Source organism: Hyposmocoma kahamanoa, unplaced genomic scaffold (assembly GCF_003589595.1).
Source record: "Hyposmocoma kahamanoa isolate Upper Pololo Valley unplaced genomic scaffold, ASM358959v1 172, whole genome shotgun sequence".
Taxonomy (NCBI): Eukaryota; Metazoa; Arthropoda; class Insecta; order Lepidoptera; family Cosmopterigidae; genus Hyposmocoma; species Hyposmocoma kahamanoa.
Genome location: NW_020653622.1, coordinates 118,955 through 141,235, shown reverse-complemented (window position 1 = coordinate 141,235; position 22,281 = coordinate 118,955). Strand labels below are relative to the sequence as shown.

Genomic DNA, 22,281 nt, shown 5'->3' with positions numbered 1-22,281 from the left:
AAGAGGGAGCAGAGGGAAAATTCCTAATCTTCGATTTGATTTTAGAATTAAAGTTAAAAATAAAATATTGTATGAGTAACTACACGATATATTCAAGCATAGACACTAATCAGAAACATAAAACAATAAAGTTTCCTCGATCGATAAAAATCACGAAATGACCTCTAATTTTCACATTTTTTCGATTCATCCTCGAAATGCAGGTTATTAGGACAAAAATTAAATAATTAATTATATTTATGCATGATCGACAACTGTCACTACGGATTTTTTTTAATCCCTTTAGTTTTAGAGTTATTCCGCTAAAACGAATTTGGTACTTTTAATGCGCAAAATTCAACATCTCCTGTCGCATGTCACGCGAACTTCAGGCATATATTTGTCTCACAAATGTGGGCGGAGCTAACGTCAAAACTTTTTTGGCATGCTCCCTCTTAAATACACGCGATATAGGACTATTCTACCGGCCCTGTTATAACTAACGCAATCGACATTTTTAGTTAGAGTTATTATATTAACATAATAAATGTAATAATAATAATAATCCCTATAAGCGGTTTTTTTATACCTTCTTTAGTTTCTGTTTTATCACCTCAACTCAAATTAAAATTTTACTTAAGTTACGTACTAATACGGTTCATTTTGCTTGGGCCGAGCAGCAGGGACACTGGCATTATTTCAGAATTTATTTTTTACAAACGAATTTAAAGCAATTTGAAAAACTGTATATCGTATACTATACATGTTTTATTAGTTCAGTTGATGTAAAAAAAAAATCATTTGTATATGTAAAGGACCTATTGAATACGGCGGTTTTCTTGTAAAATTTCAAGTCTGTTTTTTTTTCAATCGTGAAAACTTTTAGGAATATGTTTTCACACCGTATAGTAATCAGTTTAAATATATATATTAACCAAAGCCATTTGAGGTTGTTGCTGATTTTGGTTAAGAGTGCTTAACCAAAATCAGCATAATTTTAATTGTTCAAAGAAAAAAAAGAACTTTAAATGCCAATATCTCATATGGCATTGTATATGACAAGGAGAACAGTATTTTGATTTAAATGAATAACTTTATTGTCGTTGTATAGTATTAAAGTAACGACTTAATTATAAATAGATCTAGGCCGTTAATAGTCAAAGGCGTTTTCTGTTGTTTGTACATTTTTAATGTTTTTTGACTTATTCTATTTATACATGGTGCTCACAAATTACTTACAAACAAAGTACTCATTATAATAACTTTGAAGTTAGATCGTAATAAATATTATATTCTATGTATTTATAATACTTAAGCAAGTTTTAGTAGCTATAGAGTTCCATGTGAAAAAGTTGGTCCAAGGTTACCTATTTTTGCCGCCAAGGAGTGAATATAAGCATTACTGCGTTCTGATTTTGAAGGGTAATAAGGGTGTAGGTGAATTTACAGGCACATGGCAGTGCCACTCAGATTTTTGCGATTTAAAGCTCCGAGCGATACTGCAACTGCTTAACACCAGACGTGTCACTGGTATCATAAAAAATGTATATTTGTTATCGAGTGCTTAGGTTTTCGCCATTGTTACACATAGGAAATGAAACTACAGGTCCCATGGTCACGGTTGACAGTCAACAGTTGACAGTTGACAGTCAACCGTGACCATGGGACCTGTAAAGGGCCCGAAACGTCGGTTTGTTTGAAAAAACAAATATACGCGATTTAAATCCGGAAAAATAGTTCATTTTCTATGTATATTTGTTAGTTCAATCTCTCTTTCTCTCTCTCTTGCACGCTGTTGCTCGACTGTTATGACCGTTGCTCTGATTGCCTTGTGTGGGCGGACTGGAGAAGATCTCTTTCAGAGTTAAGTTCACATTTGCTCACCATTGAGAATTTTAATAACGAAATTGTACATAACATTCGTACGATCCGGTAGCTGTACGGAAATTCCATAAGCTGATGTCATTTCTGATTTAATTTCTCCGAAAAACGCGCCGCTTGTTTTTTAGCTCGTATCTAAATTACGTTACACAATTAACAATAAGTTCATTGTGCTATGGTTACAAGAGTGAAAGTAAAATGATCCCTACCTAATTTGTTAGCACCTTGTATATTTATAACTATGCACCTCACAATGGTAGTTATATTTGTGACTATATTCACAACTGCCTGCATATGTAAGTATAAATCGAGTTTGAAACCGTTTGTCATTATGTGAAAAATCGTAAGTAGCAAACGTACGGCAAAACTAAGCGGTATAATTATCATACGGCCCTAGGGCGGTATAACCATTACCAGAGGTGAAAATGTGACACCCTCATCCGAAACTCGGGCACGTATTGGTGCAAGCAAAGTCATGAAAGAGTGTAAGACGCCATAAAGAAGCAGCGTGTCTTGTTCCAGCGTGACTATGGTCGAGTTTTTGAAATTTGACTAGCCAGAAAAAAGTCTTTATTTAGTCCGTTGTAGTCGCCAATAACTAGATCCAGTCGGTCCGCCGTAAGTTATATTTCCAAAACTCGACCGTGGTCACGCTGGAATAAGCCACGCAAAAACCATATATCAAAGTTTTCCAACTACAATACGAAGAAGGAAGAATTGTTGTCCGAGGTGAGGGGCCTGGTTACCTATATTAAAAGCTTCGGCTTAGTTTAGGCATCAGTCTCTTGCAAACATAACGTTAATATATCTGACTGTGTGTGTTATTTCTAAATTCTAATACAACTATCATGTTTGTGGAGAAAATAAATTATTATTATTATAATACTGTTTGTTAGTCGTCTACCAACCACGGACTCATTCTTTACTACCATCATGTGATAATATAAAATTAAAAAACATTTTTAATTTTATTTCGACGCTTCCGTTGCCCACTAGGAGCGTGGTCAAATAATCAGTTCGGCCACTACGGTCACGTTATGATTTTATTTATTAAAATGTAAATCCAATCGGCTTTCTTTTAATTTTTTTTTATACATGGCATACATAAATTGAAAACGTTTTTTAACTTCCTCGCAAGTGTGATGAGAAACATTGTATGCCACAGGAGCGGATCAAGTATTCGGGGCATTAAAGTCATTATGTGTAAAGGATAATATGATTATCATTTTATTACTTGTTATTCATATTAATGAAGGCGACTGTACATAGTATTTGTAATGTAAACGTTCACATAATGAAATACAAATAAAATAATAAAAAATGCCAGATTCAGGTCACTACATTTTGTTTATAATAAATAAATAGAACTTCAGAACCTCGCTTCTATATTTCAGAATGACGTCCACTACTGGACATTAGTTTGCGCGTCAAGAGTTGGGAGACCTGTTTTTCATTTTGAGAATCTGGCATTCTGCCCGTTTGGCATTTTGCGTTTCTGGAACAGAGCATCAAAACAAGAAGATCAACGCACAAAAATGGTACGGCGAAACAGAAAGTACATATCGCACATCAGGTTTAATAGTGTCGTAAGTCAAAAATCATTATTCTTCGAGTTTCCTTATGGAACTACACGATCTCATTTGATAGTCAATGATGAGGTGGAGGACGAAGCGCAGGCGACTGCTCACTCTCGCTTTGAAAAGGCCAACGTTATAAATATATCGCACAAGAAACTGAATATTGTCGGAACTCAAAATTGTTGAGCTGACAAAATACAATTTGAAAATTAAAAAAATAAATACTAAATGGAACTTATTGCGAATAATATGATTATTTTAAATTTCATATGACGGTGGCGCCATTGTGCGCTTCCTCTTATGGCGCATAAAACTGTAAACAACACGTGCAGGAGTTGTTATGCAAATGGTATAAAAGCAGCGCGCTGCGGAGCATGGGGACACTCTTGGCTCTGGCGTAGCACGGTGCATAAGTTGTAACTAGCTGTTAAGCTTGTCTAAAGCTAGGACGGATAATTTATTATATATAATTAATTATTATAATCTGGAAAAATAGATTTATAAAAGATGGTTGATTTACGTGTCCCAGTATTTAATTTAACATGTTCGTTCCCCTTTTCCGTCTCAAACATAATACTTAATTATCCATTCATAAACGAGAAATCATATATCATGTTTTTTTTTCTAAATGTATTTTCTCGAGTTACAACAGTATTTGGTTGCGTGTGTGATTTGTAGTCGAAACAGTACAGCAAAGAATCTCACAACCTATCTGATGATGATGATATTGTTGATCAACATAACGGTGAGATACCACCCTGCAGTCTGTTCCCCAAGATACTAGGAAATAGCGGAATCTGTTGGTGTAATTCTCGTTAAGTCCCCGAAGATGAAAAGGATGGCGGAAGCAATTGGGGTAACTCACGTCTACGTCCACAAGATGGACAGTCCCTTGTCCATATCACCTGAAATTAAAAGTCCCCCACACGATGGAAGGGATGTCGAAATCAGTTCGTGTAACCCACGTCCAAATTCCCTACGATGGACAGGGGACGGTCGAATTAGTACGAGTGACTCATGTAAGTCCTCAAAGATAAAAATCATGTCGGAATCAATTTGTGTAACTCACGTCTACGTTCCCTACGAAGGCCAGGGCACGGCGGAATTAGTACGTGTGATTCATGTAAATCCTCAAAGATGGAAATGATGTCGGAATCAATTCGTGTTACCCACGTCTACGTTTCCTATTAAGTCCAGAGGACGGCGGAATTAGTACATGTGACTCATGTAAATCCTCAAAGATGGAAGTGATGTCGGAATCAATTTGTGTGACTCACGTCTACGTTCCCTACGATGGACGGGGGACGGCGGAATTAGTACATGTGACTCATGTAAATCCTCAAAGATGGAAATGATGTCGGAATCAATTTGTGTACCTCAGGTCTACGTTCCCTACGATGGCCAGGGGACGGCGGAATTAGTACATGTGACTCATGTAAATCCTCAAAGGTGGAAGTGATGTTGGAATCAATTTGTGTAACTCACGTCTACGTTCCCTACGATGGACAGGAGACGGCGGAATTAGTACATGTGACTCATGTAAATCCTCAGATGGAAGTGATGTCGGAATCAATTTGTGTAACTCACGTCTACATTCTCTAAGATGGACAGAGAATGGCGGAATTAGTTCGTGAAACTCACGTAAGTCCCCAAAGATGGAAAGGATAGCGGAATCCGTTCGTGTTATTCACCCCTCAGTCCTCGAAGATGGAAAGGATGGCGGAATCAAGTCGTATAACTCACATCTAAGTCTCCGAAGAAAGTAAGGAGATAGAGGAATCTGTATGTGCAACTTCAATTCCCTTCCATATGTAATGAGATTGTGGTTAACTTATAATGAAGCCATATTTTTGAGTATTCTTTATTTTAAGTACTACCTTTAAGTACATTATAGGAACTAAGAAAAAAATAAAACTAATTAAAAAAAACATTACGAGATTTGTTCAATTGTACTTTCGTTAAAACATTTATATCTTAAGTAACAAAAATACTAAGTGAAATCATCGACGATTGAAAAAGTAAAATGGACTATAAACTGTACTAAAATTTGTATCGAATCAGTTTAAATTTCTCGCAAAATTTACTTGCGCTGGACCTTCTTATATATTATAGAAAAGTCCATTTTCACCCTTTTCAATCGTCAGAATAATCTATTATAAAATATAAATCATATTTCTTTAACAACAATATTAGTCTAATAATGGTGATTACGCGAATGGAGGAAGCGAGAAAAATTCGGATTTTTATATTATTTTAACATGTTTAATTTTTACCCTATATTATAAGGAAATTATAACAATTTACCACGACAATGTGGTTACATTTTACGATTTATTATAATTTTTATACGAAGACTACCATTTGGCTACTTATTCGAACAATAGTGCTTTCTTACCTTTTATTAAGAGCTCTTTTTCTATAACCTGAATTTCACTTTTCACACAAAACAAAAAATGTTTCTTATTCATATCACACTAGACAGAAAAAAAGGCAGAATAGTTAGAAATATGTTTTCGAAGCGATAGTCTTCAATTTCGAGATTCAAATTGCGCGCGCTTATTTGAAGTGCCATCTATTGAGATAATATTAAATTATGTACTTGAGAGCCATCACCAAAACGTCAAAAGAATACTGTATCAAGACCGCTTGTATGCAAAATGACACTTGAATTTCTAAAATCAAAATACTCGCGCTTATTTGGGGCGCCATCTATTGAGACAATATTAAATTATGTACTTAGGAGCCTACTAAAACATGAAAAGAAGACTGTCCAAGGGCTCTTACACATAAACAATAAGTTCAACTTCGAGATTTAAATTGCGCGCGCTTATTGGATGCGTCATCTATTAAGAAAACATTAAACTATGTAGTTCAGAACTGAACTTATACGGAAAATTGCATTACAGAACTTTGATGACTTCAAGTCTTCAATTTGGACATTCAAAAAGGGCTTGGTCAAGTTTGTATAAGATAGTTGACATTCCAGTTAGACAGTTTTAATCTTTCTTATTTTCTATCCCTTTCTTTTAGTTCTTACACATTAAGTAATTACAGCAGATCTTGTTTAAATTTTAAGTACATTGCGTGGCGTTATTGCTAAAAAGCTTGTCTTGTCCAACCTTAAGTCTCGTGCAGCTTTCAGATAGCTGCCGTCGGCGTGGTATTCAAACTTAGTCGTTTTACCACTAAACATGGGTTTATTGTGACATGTTTTTTTAACACCCCGGTATTTAGTATCCGATTTACTTGGACACTATACAGGGTTGTTTGTAAAATATTAAAAACTTCGCAGGACTATATTACTTTAATCATAAACAACAACTTCTGTTCCATGACTTTTTATAACATTTTATAACTTTTTATAACACTTTTTACGACAAAACAAAAAAAAACTATTCAGTTTTTGTTGTTACTATCTGACACCTTTTAGACATTTGGTAGTAAGTTGTAAGTTACTAAGTAACTATTAAGTAATTAAAGAAGGATGGTGACATCCCGTGTATTTTTGAGACCCAGTGTTTTAGACGACGTGCATTAAAGAGACCTATCAATACTTGTAACATATTATCAAAGCATCAAAAAAGCTAACTGAGTACAGCCTGTAGAAGGGTTATAAAGTTGATATAGGGTATGTTTATAACATTGTCCCGTATTTCGCTTCAGATGTTTGTTCGTAGTAGCAGAAAACAACAAGTTTTCAATTTGTACTAAAAAATAATAAAAACACTGGCTGAATATTCCCAAATCTGCCAAACTATGCCACATTTAATACAACCTTAACATATTCTGCCGCAATGAAAATAAATAAAAATTAAATCTGCCCAAATGGCAGAAATCTGCCACAAATGGTCACACTGCTCTCAATCTCAATATGACATTGGCAAGAGGTCTCTTGTCAAAACGTTCCTTCGCTAACTTTTTTATTTTATTTCTTTTCTTAATGAATGGCTTATGAGACTACATAGTCTCAATTCTGGCAGTATCCGTTTTCTAGTTTCATAAACGTTATGGACGATGTGTTAGAATTTTGTTTGGCGACTCAGAGGGAGAATCGAAGAGATTTTTGCACAAATTGAATTCTAGAACAAAAAAAAACGGCGCAAACTTTGCTAACTTTCTTATCTCTCATTTAAATATTGTCTAAACATTTTTGTCATATTGTGTTTTGTTTTTTACTTTACATCATTACTGTTTAATTGATTAGGTATTTGATTATGTATTCTATAGCTTTAATGTTTTATGTGTGTACTATAAAATAACCAATACATTCAGCCTGATCTATGGTCGAAGTGAATCAATTGCGTTATGTTCTTGCATTTATTCTAAAATACTTTGTTTTACAATTACTTTATTTCCGGACTTCTAAAAATATACTGACAACTATAGTTCATTCCACTTGGGATGATTCTGGTGGCGTTTGAGATTTGAAGTTTCTAGGGATGTGGTGACGTAAAATCACATGAAAAAAATCGATTTAAATAATTTATTATGAAGAGATTCGACTATTATGTTATTAAGTTACCAAAAAAAAAAACGCAACAAATAAAAAATCAACAACAACCAAACAAAAAGTCAGCAACAAAGCATAAAATCAACTGCAACGAAACGAAAATTACAAAAAAACGACAATTACTTCAAAAACATGACGCAAAGCTCACAACAAAAGAAGAAGACGCATACAAGGTATATGCACTAGTGTTGACGCGAGATTCATAATAGCCGATTCGGTTTATCGGTTTTATGGTGTAAATCTCTATGGATAAAATATTCCGTTTCACGCATCAAGTAATTGAGGCAATTTATTTTTAATTTTACTGTAATTTTTATCAACAAATTTAATATTGTTCGTTTTTGGTAAATTATAACTTATAACACATGTACTATTTACTTTTATAACGTGGTCGAGAGATTAGTTAGAAATAGTACGCGTGCAAAGTAAAAATTGTCAATGTTACAGAACTCATCCCTATTGAAATGGACAATAGGCATAAACTGAAACGCAAAATTATACTAGCAAAGTTCACGAACAGCTCTTCATTGATTTTATAATAACTGGGTCAGCTTTCGCCATCCTTCCTTATTTAACGAACTTTTGGGTTACAATTGTTCCACATGGAAGTAAATACATGAAACTACTGAGAATAAACGATTGTAGCAACTCCTCTCGCGTGCTGTCATTCATAAAAAGAATCGGTGGCGGGTCTTTTCTATTACCGTTTTAAGCGATCTATTGAAAATGTTTATTTTTGTACGAAAGTAAAATCTGATTAATTAATTAAAAGTTATGGAACAAAAATTGTTGTTTATGATGTCAGTAATATAGTCAGTATTTTACAATCACCCTGTATAATGTACTCCTGCAATAATTAATTGTTGTGGGAAGTAAATAATTTTTTCTTGCTTAGAATTTTGATTCAGAAAGTTTTGGGTTTATAAATTAAGCCCGATGGGAACATTGCGACTCATCCGTAGAACAAAGACGGCTCATTCTCAGGACATTGTACATTTCGTCCGTTGTTCTTCACTGTGGATTTTATATTTGCGCGATTTTATATGTCCGAAACGAAATAAGATATAAAAATTGTGTAAAACACTTATTTGGTTTCAATAATGAGATTATGTACTATCCTCTTTTCGCCGTATATTCACATTCGACTCTGTTCTTCGGATGAGCCCATTGACATAGCGCTATGTCGTTCTTGCGCAAGGCTTTTCGGGTTATTCCCATCTGATCTCTTAAAACCGATCCCTTGGGGAATCCGTTTTATTTTATATTATTATCTATTATCGGATCCCTAGTGCGGGGGATCAAAATCAAATATTAAAATTTTATTCCCACCTGAAACTCTGGTATTTACAAGTTTATTTTTGGTAGATAAAGTGGTACAGTCAACAAGAAAATGTATTTGAGGGTTTATTTATTAGAAAATAGTCAAGGTCTTTAACCTTTTGTTAATTTCTTAAATGCTACTTAAGACTGTTTTTTGTTACTTGTGATTTGCAATATATCAATATTAACGACTTATCACAAAAAAATTTGAATGTCTGTGATAATTATAACATTTGATCACAATATTGCTCAATAAATGAATATTTGATTTCAAAACTTCTTTTTGTTTTGACTGTACTTACCTTACAAATACAATGATCCGTTGGGAGTTGTAAAATATAGAGAGGATGAGTTGAGTTAAAATTAAATTTGCGGTGGATCAGATGAGAATAACCAGGCTTTCGGTGCCTTGAGCAAAAACAAAATTACTAAAAAAAATTGCACACCGTTTTCGCAAGTCACTGTCGTGTAGATTTACGTCTACATTTACATGTAGCAACTAATTTTAATACACTAACATTTTCAAATGTTGTATAACATATAAACTACCCTAAACAAAGTGCACTCTATAGGGTGACACTTGGCTGGTTTCACAGATGTGCCTACGGTCCGTACGGTCTGATACGCCTGCGGGCCATCCGCATGCGTAGAACCTGCAGTGATCTGTATCGAGTATTTAAAAGTGCGGATATTCACGGAAGACAGTCGCCTATAATGAACGCACGGGTGGTTCGTGCTGAGTTAACGTGGAGCGTGTTCCGTACGGAGTAATCCGCGTCACTGTAAAACGATGTTCTATCGTCATACGTGTTATTCCGCTCCGGTGCTCCGCGCGGACGGTCCGCAGATAAATCCGCACTGCTTTGAAACCAGCCTTATGATTATCTATTTTGATACCTTAAGGTTTGATTCCGATGGGTAGAATCGTCAATAAATTAATGAAAAATATGAAAAGAAATCAGCGAGCCGATAATGTGGATAAAAGAGGATTGTAAAATCTCCCTAAAAAAATATTTTATTGAGAGATTAAACCAATTAATAATACACAATGTCAAATGAAGAGAATTTCTCTATAACCGTAACACGACGGCCAAATTTTGTATACTTTTGCGGTTCGCTACAATAATAATGAATAGTGATTTTGTCCTTTCACTAAGTTTCAGTCTTCAAGATCTTTTTTGTTTCCGGGCTCGTACTGAAATTTTAAAACGACGAACCGTCAAAGTACTTTTGACTGATATTATATAGTGTTGCCGTAATAAGGTTTTGAAAAAATATGTTGTGCCAGCTTTCGTTGGCCAGACTCATCGAGTATATAACTATAACTAGAGACGAAATGTCATTTAATTTGTTTGAAAAACAATTCTGCCAAATCATTACGGTGACAACTGCGCTCCGATTGGCCAGCCCGAATTCGAAACAATTGACGGGCGTCGTTTAACTTGAGCTTTGCTATAATGGACTAAATTGACCATTTTAACTTAAGCTTTGCTATAATGGACGAATATTGAAAATAACATATTTCATATTTAATTGTGGTGATTTTAGTGTAAAAGAGAATTGATATTTAAAAGTGATATAAGGCCCATTTGCCTGATGAGTTGCCAAGTGTGGATGGCCCTTAATTCGTCTCTATTTCTGGTTATGTACTCGATGGCCAGAGTACATGAAATTCTAAATGTAAACTCCAGTGGAGTATATAAGCTTCTTGCTTGCAACGCGATGTTCGTACGCGTTTGAATCGAGCCAAATGCGATACAGATGAGCTTCGTACGCGCTTCTTGAAACGCGTTTACTCGTATCATCTGCGCGTCGTCGGCGCGTATAAAATACGTTGTGTGCATAGGCTCTAATGGGTAGGCGTGTCGCTTATCACCAGGCGCACGACTTCTTCGTCCCTTTACTGGATATTAAAAAAAAGGTATATAGTCAGCTGTGACAATGGGATTTGTAAGAGCTCGCAACGTTTTTGAAAAAGCGATATACGTGTACACGTCGTAATGATAACTCTCCCCATCAGAACCAACACCTAACATCGAAAATAGAAAAATATGACACCCATATATCTATTTAAAAACAGTGCAAAATTCCTTGTATTTTTTTCCTATCAATAATTCGTACAAACACCTGGATGACAAAGTTATGTCTTATGACAAACAACTGGGCAACAACCTATATTATTATATGCCAGAATATGGCACCAAGACCTGATCTCAAATTAGGCAATTCCTTGTATACTATGCGTGCCGAAATAACAAGATTAATTCTGAAGGCAGAACAACTAGAACTACCCGGGACCTCTTTGCTAAACCTCCCTCTGTTTGAAGCGCCATCTATTGAGACAATGTCAAACTATGTACTTGAAACTTGTCACCAAAACGTGAAAAGAAGACTGTCTCAAGACTGCCTGTATACGAAGGTTCACAGTCCCATTTTCAAAATTCAATTTGCGCGCGCTTCCTTAGGGCGACATCTCTTGAGACCATGTTAAACTATGTAGTCGAGAGCTGTCACTGGGTATTAGAGAGCCTGGCTTTCAGAGGGAGGTACCAGTCTATATTTGTTACTTCTGGATATCTGATTATTACACACACACAATTAAAATGCTCTCACAAAGAGCGAGATTATTTATAATGATGTTTATTTGACACAATAAGCTGTCGGCGGACGGCAGCGATCACGTTGGTCACGCCGTTGAAAGACCAAGCGTGACTGGGCCTTACAGGGTTAGAGAGACTATTTACGTGGGCTAAGTTGGCTAAGTGGGCTAATTTTCTTGTTATTTGTCCACTTATGTTTGGCTAAGTAAAAACGGCTTACAGGTATATTTTTGTTGTTACGACTTTTAACAGTTGTATTTGAATTGTTGTTAGGGAGACTTGAGGAGCTTTTCCTGTTCGTCCTGGCGGTAGTGCCCGTTGCGCGGTTCGGGCGAGCTGCGCGGCGCGCTGAAAGATACGCGCGCTATAGGCGATGCGGGCACCACGCTCGGATTCGGTGACACCTGCAGGATTATAAAATTGTTTCAAGACAGCGTTGTGGTATTCAAGATGATGTAATAAGGCATAGATAGAAAAGGGAATGGTTCGGTGTATTTATCGGTACATTTTTTTGTGAAAAAGCTCCACTAGTTTTGTTGTATTTACGAATTAAAAAATCGAACACACAGAAAAATTATTATGTATCTAATAAAGTAATCTCAACAAATATGTTCTATCAAAAAGCGACATCTGCGTCAAGTATGATACCTGTAAAGGTATCGGCTGCAGTGTGAAGGTTATTCAAAAATTTCACTAAATGTCACTAGCGGCGACGAATGCCGAAAGTCAGTACAAAGATCTAAAACAAAAACACAGAGGAAGAATTTCAACGATTCGGTAACTAGGCCCGTGGCTCAGATAGTTAGCGCAATTCTACGACGCAGCATGGACGTGGGTTCAAGTCCCACCGGGTAGACAAAAATGTTTCTGTGCGTTCGATCTGTGTATTCATAATCATAACAAAATAATAATAGTTCGATGATTTGTTATTTTTTTAAATATCTTATCGATTTTTATTTTTGGTAAATGTGGATATAATAGTTTTATCGAAATTGCATGCTACTGGGGCAGAGGTTGACAAGAGATGTCGCTTTATAAATTGTAACAACCAGGGCGACCGTGAGGTCTACTGACTCGATCTGTAGTTCAGTTGGTAGAGGCCGCCCTGGTATGGCAAAGACGCAGGTTCGAGTCCTGTAAGATCGAATGAATTTTTATTATTAGGAGTTGTGATGGCAGATGGAAGTAAAGCGACAGCCGAACGGTAACCAAGACATGACTACAGAAATGTGGGAGGTTGCCTGATGAAATGCGTAGACGACATCGTCAAAGTCGTAAGTAGCAAATTGGTGACGCTTACGCATAATTTTCATGAATGGAAAGTATAGGAAGTCTATAACCACTTATCAATGTCTGTCTAAGGAGTAGAACCTTATTACCCCTAAATATAAGAACTTATCGGGGGACATGTCGTGTACAGAGATGGGCAAACGCCCGGGTTAAAACCCATAAACGCCCAAAATCGGGGGCAAAAACTATTTACAGCGAAATATGTGTTGTAATCGAGTTATGTTCAAATTGAATGACATTATTACAAAAGTTTATCGCTGTCTGATAGACGATTCGATTTGCCTTTTTATTGAATCGATTTGCTTGAAAATCGATTCAATCGGAATAAAAATAAAATCGGACGTACTCTCTTAATTGTGAGAATCCTGAGGATTCCAAGGTGAGTACTTGTGGAGTTGCCTCTTTTTCGTCCAAAAAATATTGTTTACATCGAAATTTGTAATGAGTATGGCTCCTGAACTGGCTTCCACGATGTAACATGCCGTGGCGGTCTGAGTCCGCAAGAAGACGCAAGACGGAACCGGTCGTCATCATGCGAAATCACAATGTTAGTGATTAGAAAGATGGAAGAATTGAAAAAGTAAATGAGGTGTTAAGAACAGTGAATGAAAAGAGAAGCTTATTAAAGACAATAGAGAACCGAAGGGGGAAAATGTTTGGTCATCTGATGCGTGACGACAGTTTTCTTAGAAACATAACAGAAAAGGAGGTACAAGGAAAGAGAGGCAGAGGAAGACCGAAACGATGTCAAGGCTAAAGCGCTAAGTAGAGTGATTGGCGATTACTCCACCGACAAGAGCCTAGGCCTTAAATAAGAAGATGTGGCATATACCAAATTACATATATGCCGTTTCTGCCCACGATTTTGGCGACATTGTATTCTGATATTTTGCAATTATAGCAGTGTCTCTGTTACGATGCACTCGCGATCATTTGGCATGCCGATTGCATCCAAAATGCTCGTTGATTCTATTGTAAATAATATTTTGCAATTGCAATGCAATAAGTCTGACTTGTGATGTGATCGCGATTAGTTGGCGTGAAAAGCGAAAATATCAGAAAGAACAGGGTATTTATAAATAATAATAATAAATTTATTTACCGTAACTTACAGTTAACAATCACATATTTGAACTATGATCCCCACACTAGGCTAAGCCTGTCTCGTGGGAAGCAAAGCAGGTAAGATTAACGGAATAACAAAGCGGCTTATAGAAACAAGAATTAAGTTAAAAAGTAGTAAAATACAAAAAAAAATAACAAAAAGAAATGCTTATTTGAATAACAATAACCAATCACCACAAACATAACTAATTTTAAGTTACTTACATAATCTAACAATAGGTATATTACACTTTGTGCTATTAGGCAGAGTATTAGGTGTGTTACCGTGTGGGGGATGTGTGTGCGCGTGTGTGCGTGTGTGCGTGCGTGCGTGCGTGCGTGCGTGCGTGCGTGTGTGTATGTGTGTGTGTGCGCGTGCATGTGAGTGCGTGCGCGTGCATGTAAGTGCGTGCGCGAGCGTGCGAAAGAAAGTAGGACAGTGAAAGCATGATCTTGTACGTCACGTGTGTTAATTGGATTTTTACGATAACACGCGTAGTATTTTTTTCAGACTGCTCATAGTTCTAAGGTAACAAAAACGCCAGAATTTTCTTTTTTGCCTCAAAAACACCACAAAATTTAATGTCACATTTATTTGCCAGAATGTTGTAGATACGCTGAAACAGGAACCCATGAAAACGGTGCGCAAAGCTAGTACACACAGGAGTTGGAGGAATTTTGAAGTCTCTTCTTCAACATATCTGAGTATAAAGGGGTATTGAGAGCTTTTCGGTGTGTATAAACGGTAGCTCGCAATAAATATAACTTACGGACTAAGAACTTGCGCTTCTTTGAATAAGTCTACTGTAGGGTATCGTCGTGGCTTGCGCAGCGACACCTTTAAAACAGCTCTTTGAGCTCTTTCTAAAACCAAAAGAAATGTTCCAGCAGTTCCTCCCCAGGCGAGAATACAGTAGTCTAAAATTGATTGGCATGAAGCGAGATATATAGTTTTCAATAGTTGTCCATTTGTAGCCTCTCTTAACAATTTCATAGTGTAAATAAGCTTTCGTATCCTACCGGCTGTCATCGTTATGTGTTTTCTGAAATTAAGATTTTCGTCTAATATGGCACCTAAGTACCTTACAGAATCGGCCCTTTGTATAATATCGCAACTACAGTCAGCGTCTGAGGCCCCACAGCTTTCGATATGTACTTTTAAATATGTCATTGTAGATGGCGGGCTAGAGATGCAAGTTTTGTGAAAATTTAAAAAAACGTGTTTTTTCTGCATTTAGCGTTTAGGTGATAAAAGTTTTTTTTTTAGTAACTATTCAACGCTTACCTGACGTGAAGGAGTTTTATGTTCTCCACTAATGCTGATGTCTTCGTCGACGGCTTGTAACAACTAGAAAAAAAAAATATTTTAAGATATAACTTATCCTGCATTGTATGTATATTGGAAGTATATTGAGCATTTCGCACTGTTAATACAATAAATAGTGTATAAACTCAAAAGTGTATTTCCTCAGAATCAACGAAAAACTAATTATTCGCTTCCACTGAAAGATCTGTGTAAATTCTACTTGCCAAATACACATATTTAATTTAAAAATAAAAGTGAAAAAATAATTTCGTATTTTTTAATAAGGACTATAGAACTAGCTCACACAAAGCGTCTCATTTTGAGTTAAGTAGGTATCCTTTAGTTGTTTTGTACAATAATATTGTAACGACGGTGTTATTGACTTGTAGATAATCAAATTTTACTTTCAACAATGGTACAATGTCGAATTTAACATATTTTGAGTTATAACACTATTGTAATAGCAGTGCGATTTCTTATTTGAAATTAAGATTTTTTTTAACTTTTGTTCTTGAATGTGTTTTTTTTTTTTAATTTCTAGTCATGTTGTCAAAAATATAATACGTGACGCGATATAATAGCCCCCTTTATACGCTCACTCTATCGCGCGTGACCAGGAGTGTGCAGGATGACGCGCGGGAAAGCTTGCACGCGCAATCGTGGCCGATTACCAGTTTGAAGTTTTTTAAGCTAACGTTCTTTCATGTTCGTTTTTATTATAATCAGGGGTCGGAATAGGTAGAGTGTTTTTACCTAAGCTTCCGAGGAACATAGACAGAAAATGGCGACTACCTTACGACAATATTTTTTAGGTCATGGACCTGTTCGGGATTCGGGAAATCACTTAAAAATTGACGTAATTAGGGACAGGCAGATACACTATATTTATCTTATCTTTGCGAAACAGAGGGTCGGATGCCAATCGAGAGATCCTATTGTCCTAAGCAAATATTGTCATATGACATTTTGCCATAAATATAATAGTTTAGTAGGGAAAAAATAAAATGTGTATTTTTTGTATGGGACCATACCTTTAGTGCCCCATCGTTACAGTCTTAGTCGATCCTGTCTTGAAATCACTACAGACGTATTATTAGACCTACCTTCTATAGATATGCACACTAATCGCGCGCCCCAACGTGCCTATTCGCTACTTATGCGTGTCAAAAAATTACATAATGATTATAACGGAAGAACGTCCGTGTAAACGGCAACCTTGGAACGCGCGGTCGCATGCGCAACTGATGAACGCAATCCAGCAGTCTTTTCCTGTTCCTTCCAACATCTTTACACGCACGCTTAATCGATCACGAATGTTGGATCACGCGCGATTGTCTGTGTAAAGTCCGCTAATGACCTAGGCCGGTAATTTGTCATCATTTTCAAAAATCGAAATCGAGGAAGCGACTGACGTAATAAGGCCGGTAATTTGTCATTATTTTGAAAAATAGAATACGAGGAAGCGACCGACATATTGCTGGCCTAGACAATTTGAAAATAAGAATACGCGAAGCGAAACATTGCAGGCCTAAGCCAGTAATTTGTCATTATTTACGAAAATAGAATACGTGAAGCGACATATTGTTGGCCTAGGCCGTTAATTTCACGTTATTTTAAAAAATAGAATACGCATCATTTTGCAGGTGTAGGTCAGTAATTTCTCGTTATTTTCAAAAATAGAATACACGAAGCGATATATTGTAGGCCTAGACTCGGCAATTTCATGTTATATTACAAATTTAAAAAAAAAAGTTATTTTACATTAAAATAAATTAATAAAATTGTACATAATCCCGGCTTTATTTATAAGAATAGGAGACTTTCATATTAAATCGTGTGACATCCGAGTCTCCTATTAAAACTTATCACACCTCTGAGTAACGTTAGCCTTTGCAAGTCGATAAGTTCGAGTAATCGTACGGGTGTGACGTCATTTCGATTCGGGTGTTGTGAATAAAAATGAAAAGAAATCGTACGATATCAAATCGAATCGGTCGACAACTGAACCATCGTAAGGTTCTGAATCGGCGCACGCACATGGGACTTGTCAACTATACTCTATCAAATTCGATGTAGAATGTTTAATAACAAAACGTTGCTAGGCAACCAATGATGGCATAGGAAAAGAACATTTTTTTCAATGCTCATTATTAAGGCTTGCTCTGCCCACGGCCTGCTCCTTTAATTGGAATTTAAATATGTAAGTAGGTAATTGGGTTATGTAGATCTAATACTTACCTATGATACGTATGATTTAGGAATACATAAGTTTTTGCATCCTATTAATATTACTGCTAGATGGTAGGTAATAGTAGACCAAAAGATACAAAATTATAAGATTTTATTTGATATTAATCTATTACATATTATATCATCCAGCATCTACTCGTATTTCCGATTCCGAACTTGAACTATCACCAGAACTCGAATCTTTCCAATCTCACCCTTCAAATCAAAAAGTGACTAGGGATGACACAGTTTTACAAATAATTACTGGTCATTTTTATGTCATTTTCAGGTGATTCGAAACTTCCGTTGAATAATATTCATTATGAACATGGGTTCAAGATTAGTATTATCCATAATCTAGCTTTGAATTTCGGGAGGAAATATTGAAATTGTGGTAACTGTGAGAGCCTGAGATGAAAACCCTAAAAATCATATGTTTTTGTTTGTTGACTTTCCACATCGAATTTGGCTACAGTATAGTCTCAGAGTAACGGGCGTAGTAGCAGTGCCTATGAAAACTTTGCGAGCTCTGAATGGCACTGCAACTGCCATGGAGAGGCGTGGCGTACGACTTGTTTGTCCCGTCATTTGGCTTTATAAAATAAATTCAGCAATTTCTCAGAAATAAAGGTCATCACAGAATCGGCTTGAGTTGGTCAGAAGAAGCTCGGCGGTATAAGCGGAAGCGAAACGCGCAACGTCTTTTTCACTCTAATTACAAGGACAGCTTTTTCTGGCCGGCTTAATACGATTCCATGTCGATAAGTGTGGTAGCTCCCTTATGTAAATTTTCTTACAATCAAGTTTGATCTTTTTTCTCCAATATCCTTATAATTCTTGACAACTGCATCAAGACTTGTTGTTCCATTTCATTAATTTTCCTCTCAAGTGCAATTCTCTCGTTCCTCCACTCAAAACTGTTCGATTCCCCGCTTTCATCGGGCACAACTTTCGATGTACCAATAATTTTATCAATGGTCGTATTTAAAACATCATTATTGTTTATACTTTTCGGTATTACAATACTTATCTCGGTATCTATTGTATTTGTTGGTATTTCTGTACCTATATTTGGGACTTTTGTGTCTTCTGTGTTTTTAGGTATCTCTGGTATGCTGGTTATTTTGATGCTTTTTGGTATTTCTGCACCTGTGTTTAGTATTTTGGTATCTAGGCTATTTTTGGTCAAGACATCAATGTTTTTAGTACTACCTTCAATGGTGTAGTCTATGTTTGGATTAGCTTCTAAATTGACACCAAGAGGTTCAGAAGATATTTTGGTATAAGGGGGTTCTTTAATTGATTCTACGTTTCTAGTAATCGCACCTTCCGTATCAAATATAACCCTAGTTACTTCATTTGCTATACTAAAACTAGTTTCAACAGCTTTTGAAATTAAACTTTTAGCTGTTTCTTTAATAGTCATTATTTTGCTATTCAAAGTGGCATCACTACCGACAGTTACACTAACTTTGGTATCATCCTTATTTCGCAAACATTCCACATTGGTATCAAAATTATTTCTAACATTTACACCGTCAAAATTTATATCAACGCTATTTGTCAATGTCTCAGCACTATAATCGGCACCAAAGTTATTTGTGATACTGTAAATCAATGTTTGAGTAAAAAATATATTATTCATACATTCATTTATAATTTCAGTAACAATTTGAATTGATATACTGTTATCGTTGCTTGCGCGACTGCATAACAACTTTCCAACTTCGTTATCAAACAGAAACCTTGTACTTGTGGTAACATCCCTATTTTCTACTATATTGATTGTATCACTTGTGCTTAAATGACTTGTATTTAAGTCTCTAACTTGTGAGAAATCATTGGTTTCGAAATTTGTAGTACTTGGTAAATTTATATCTTTTGTACTTTCTACAGACACCACTAAGTGTATTTTATGTACGTCTAAAGTATTTGGTATATTTTTGGCATGTTTTGGCGCACCAGTTGCGGTATCTACAATATTTTTTGTATCAGAGATATTGGTATTAAATATGTTATCAATATGAGTAATATTCACTACATTTCTGGTATTTGCAAATATTTCGGCATCCATTGGATTACTGTCCATGTTAGTGGTATCCATAAAACTTCTAGTATGCATCAAATATCTGGTATCATCTGTATTTGCAGTATGCACTGGATCAATGGTATCTAGTACATTTTCGGTATCAAAATTAGACGTGTCCTTTACATTCCCTGTACTAATTTTCATGGCATCATTATCAGATATGTCATGAAAAGTTAAAAGAGAAGAGTCCGTGTGAAATTGAGTCCTTTTTTTCTTACATTTATTGTCTACATCTGTAAAAAATTGAGGTACGGTTGAAATCAATATAACGAGGCTTAGCTTGGCTTGGCTTGATATACAAAGTTGGCAACCACCTCTTCGGCAGGCGAATATGGTTGACAAAAGCGTGTTTAAAAACAGAAATATAACAAATCGTTTGAAACGTTTAATAAGCCGATCGGGTAGGTACATATTTACACGCATTCTTCATTTTACACTCTGGCAACACTATCCTTTCTTCCCTTCTCTGCACGCTACTTCAAAACGTTTTGTTAAAATTTCAAAATACTAAAATTTTTAAATAGAAATAAAAACTCTTACAAGTATTAAAACTCTACTTAAAATCTCCTTCACGGAGTAAATCCTGGTCTTCGCGTAACTCTAATTAAAAATGCGACTATAATCGCTAAAAACGTAAATTGTTGTCCTTCCTTTCTCTTTCGGACCATGGTTACATCTCATATTTCAATTATCAGTTCGTACAGGGAAGTACTGCCTTACATATTTCTGTCGCCAAGCAGTAATGTGAATGTAACTGCGTTTCGATTTTGAAGAGTAAGGGTGCTGGTGAAATTACAGGCACATGGGACTTGTCAACTTATGTCTCAAGGTGACGGGCGCAGTGGCAGTGCCCCTCAGATCTTTGGGTTTATAGCTCTGAGTGGCACTGATGTTGTCATGGGGCGTTTTACACGAACCTGATTGTAAGCTACTACAGTAGCTTACCATCAGGTGCACGACTAGTTCATCCCGTCACCATCTTATTAAAAAGAAATGTTCGCGATAAAGTCAACTGCACGTTACATACAGCATTGGGAATGTTTGATGCCGTAGTAATATATAATAATATAAATAGTACGAGGTCTTATTTGCCTTTGTTAGATCATTAACATCAACTCGTACCACTGCTGGATACGGATCTCCGCCAAGCTAAATGTCTAGGCCATTGTCCGCCACGTAGGCCCAATTCAAATTGTCTAATTAGATATTACATACTAACCAAAAAGGTACTAACTAACCAGGTGTTTTAATTTGTGTCCAGAATCGATTTCTCAAGCATTCCACGCAGCTGTTCGCATCGATATCATTATCCACCTTAACTATATAGGAGTTAGATTCAATTTTGCGCGCTGGTCCGGCCCATTCGTTAGGCTCGCTTTCTCTGTCTAAGTGCAAGGGGTGTTTTAAAAGCATTGGTATTATACAGTAGTACAGTTCTAAGAATTTTCATACTTTGTTAAAACAACTAAGCGTGAAGCCACGCGAGATGCATTACAACCAGTGTTGCCAGATTAGGCGATTTGTCGCCATCTAGGCTACTACGACGGGTCGCGCGGTGACTAAAAGTGATATTCAGGCTATGTTTGAAATAGGAAAAGACGATTATAGGCTACTTAACAAAATGTCTGGGGAATTACAAATTTGATTGGGGATTTTGTGGGAAAAGGGGTTTAAAATAACTTATTTGGGGGTTTAAGTATTTCGACGTGTGGGGAATAAAGATATTCCCATTGTCATGACGTGACAATGGGAAGAGCTAGAACGACAGTCGTTAGATGATAAATAAAACGTCATGATAAAAATATGACGACAGTCCGTCGTGCGAACGACAAGTCAACTGCCAAGAACCGGTAAATTGTCGTCTCGATGTAGTGGGAACAGCTAGACACGACAGTCGTTCAACGATGAAATAAACATCCACGACACAGTCACGACAGATTGTCGTGATATGGGAACAGGCTAGACGCGACTGTCGTCCAACGATAAATAAAACGTATAGCCCTTAGGGTCGTCACCAGTAGTGACAGTGCCTCTCAGATCTTTGCGATTTAAAGCTCTGAGTTATAACTGCAACGGTTGCCACCAGGTGCACGACTTGTTCACCCCGTAGCTTGACATCACAAAAAAAATTGCATAAATAAAAATTTACAGACGCCTTTGACTATACAACTGAAGTATGATTTTTAAACAGGTTAAATTATCTAACCTCGTATATTATCCCATTTATTTTCCCAATAATTGCATAGAGATTTTGTAGAATTATTCGCTTCGTATAGTTCTGAATCGCGCCACGCATTATTATAGTCAGCACGGTCGCTTGACATGTGACCTTGGTCATGGGATGTGTGAGCTCGGTCATTTAAACTGACGACTCGTTCGTTTAACCCGTCGAGTTG

The 22,281-nt window shown here is 36.3% G+C and overlaps 1 protein-coding gene across 1 annotated transcript in view; it reads right to left on the bottom strand.

The window, feature by feature from the left end:
* Positions 1–10,881: 10,881 nt before the first annotated feature.
* LOC113225738 (metal transporter CNNM2-like) overlaps positions 10,882–22,281 on the bottom strand; it is a 53,640-nt gene continuing 42,240 nt past the window's right edge. The window contains exons 15-16 of the mRNA XM_026458140.1: positions 15,547–15,609; positions 10,882–12,271 (exon numbers count right to left, since the gene is read on the bottom strand). Coding sequence (XP_026313925.1) covers positions 12,137–12,271; positions 15,547–15,609 — 198 coding nt within the window. The 3' untranslated portion in view covers positions 10,882–12,136. The remainder of the gene's footprint in view (positions 12,272–15,546; positions 15,610–22,281) is intronic.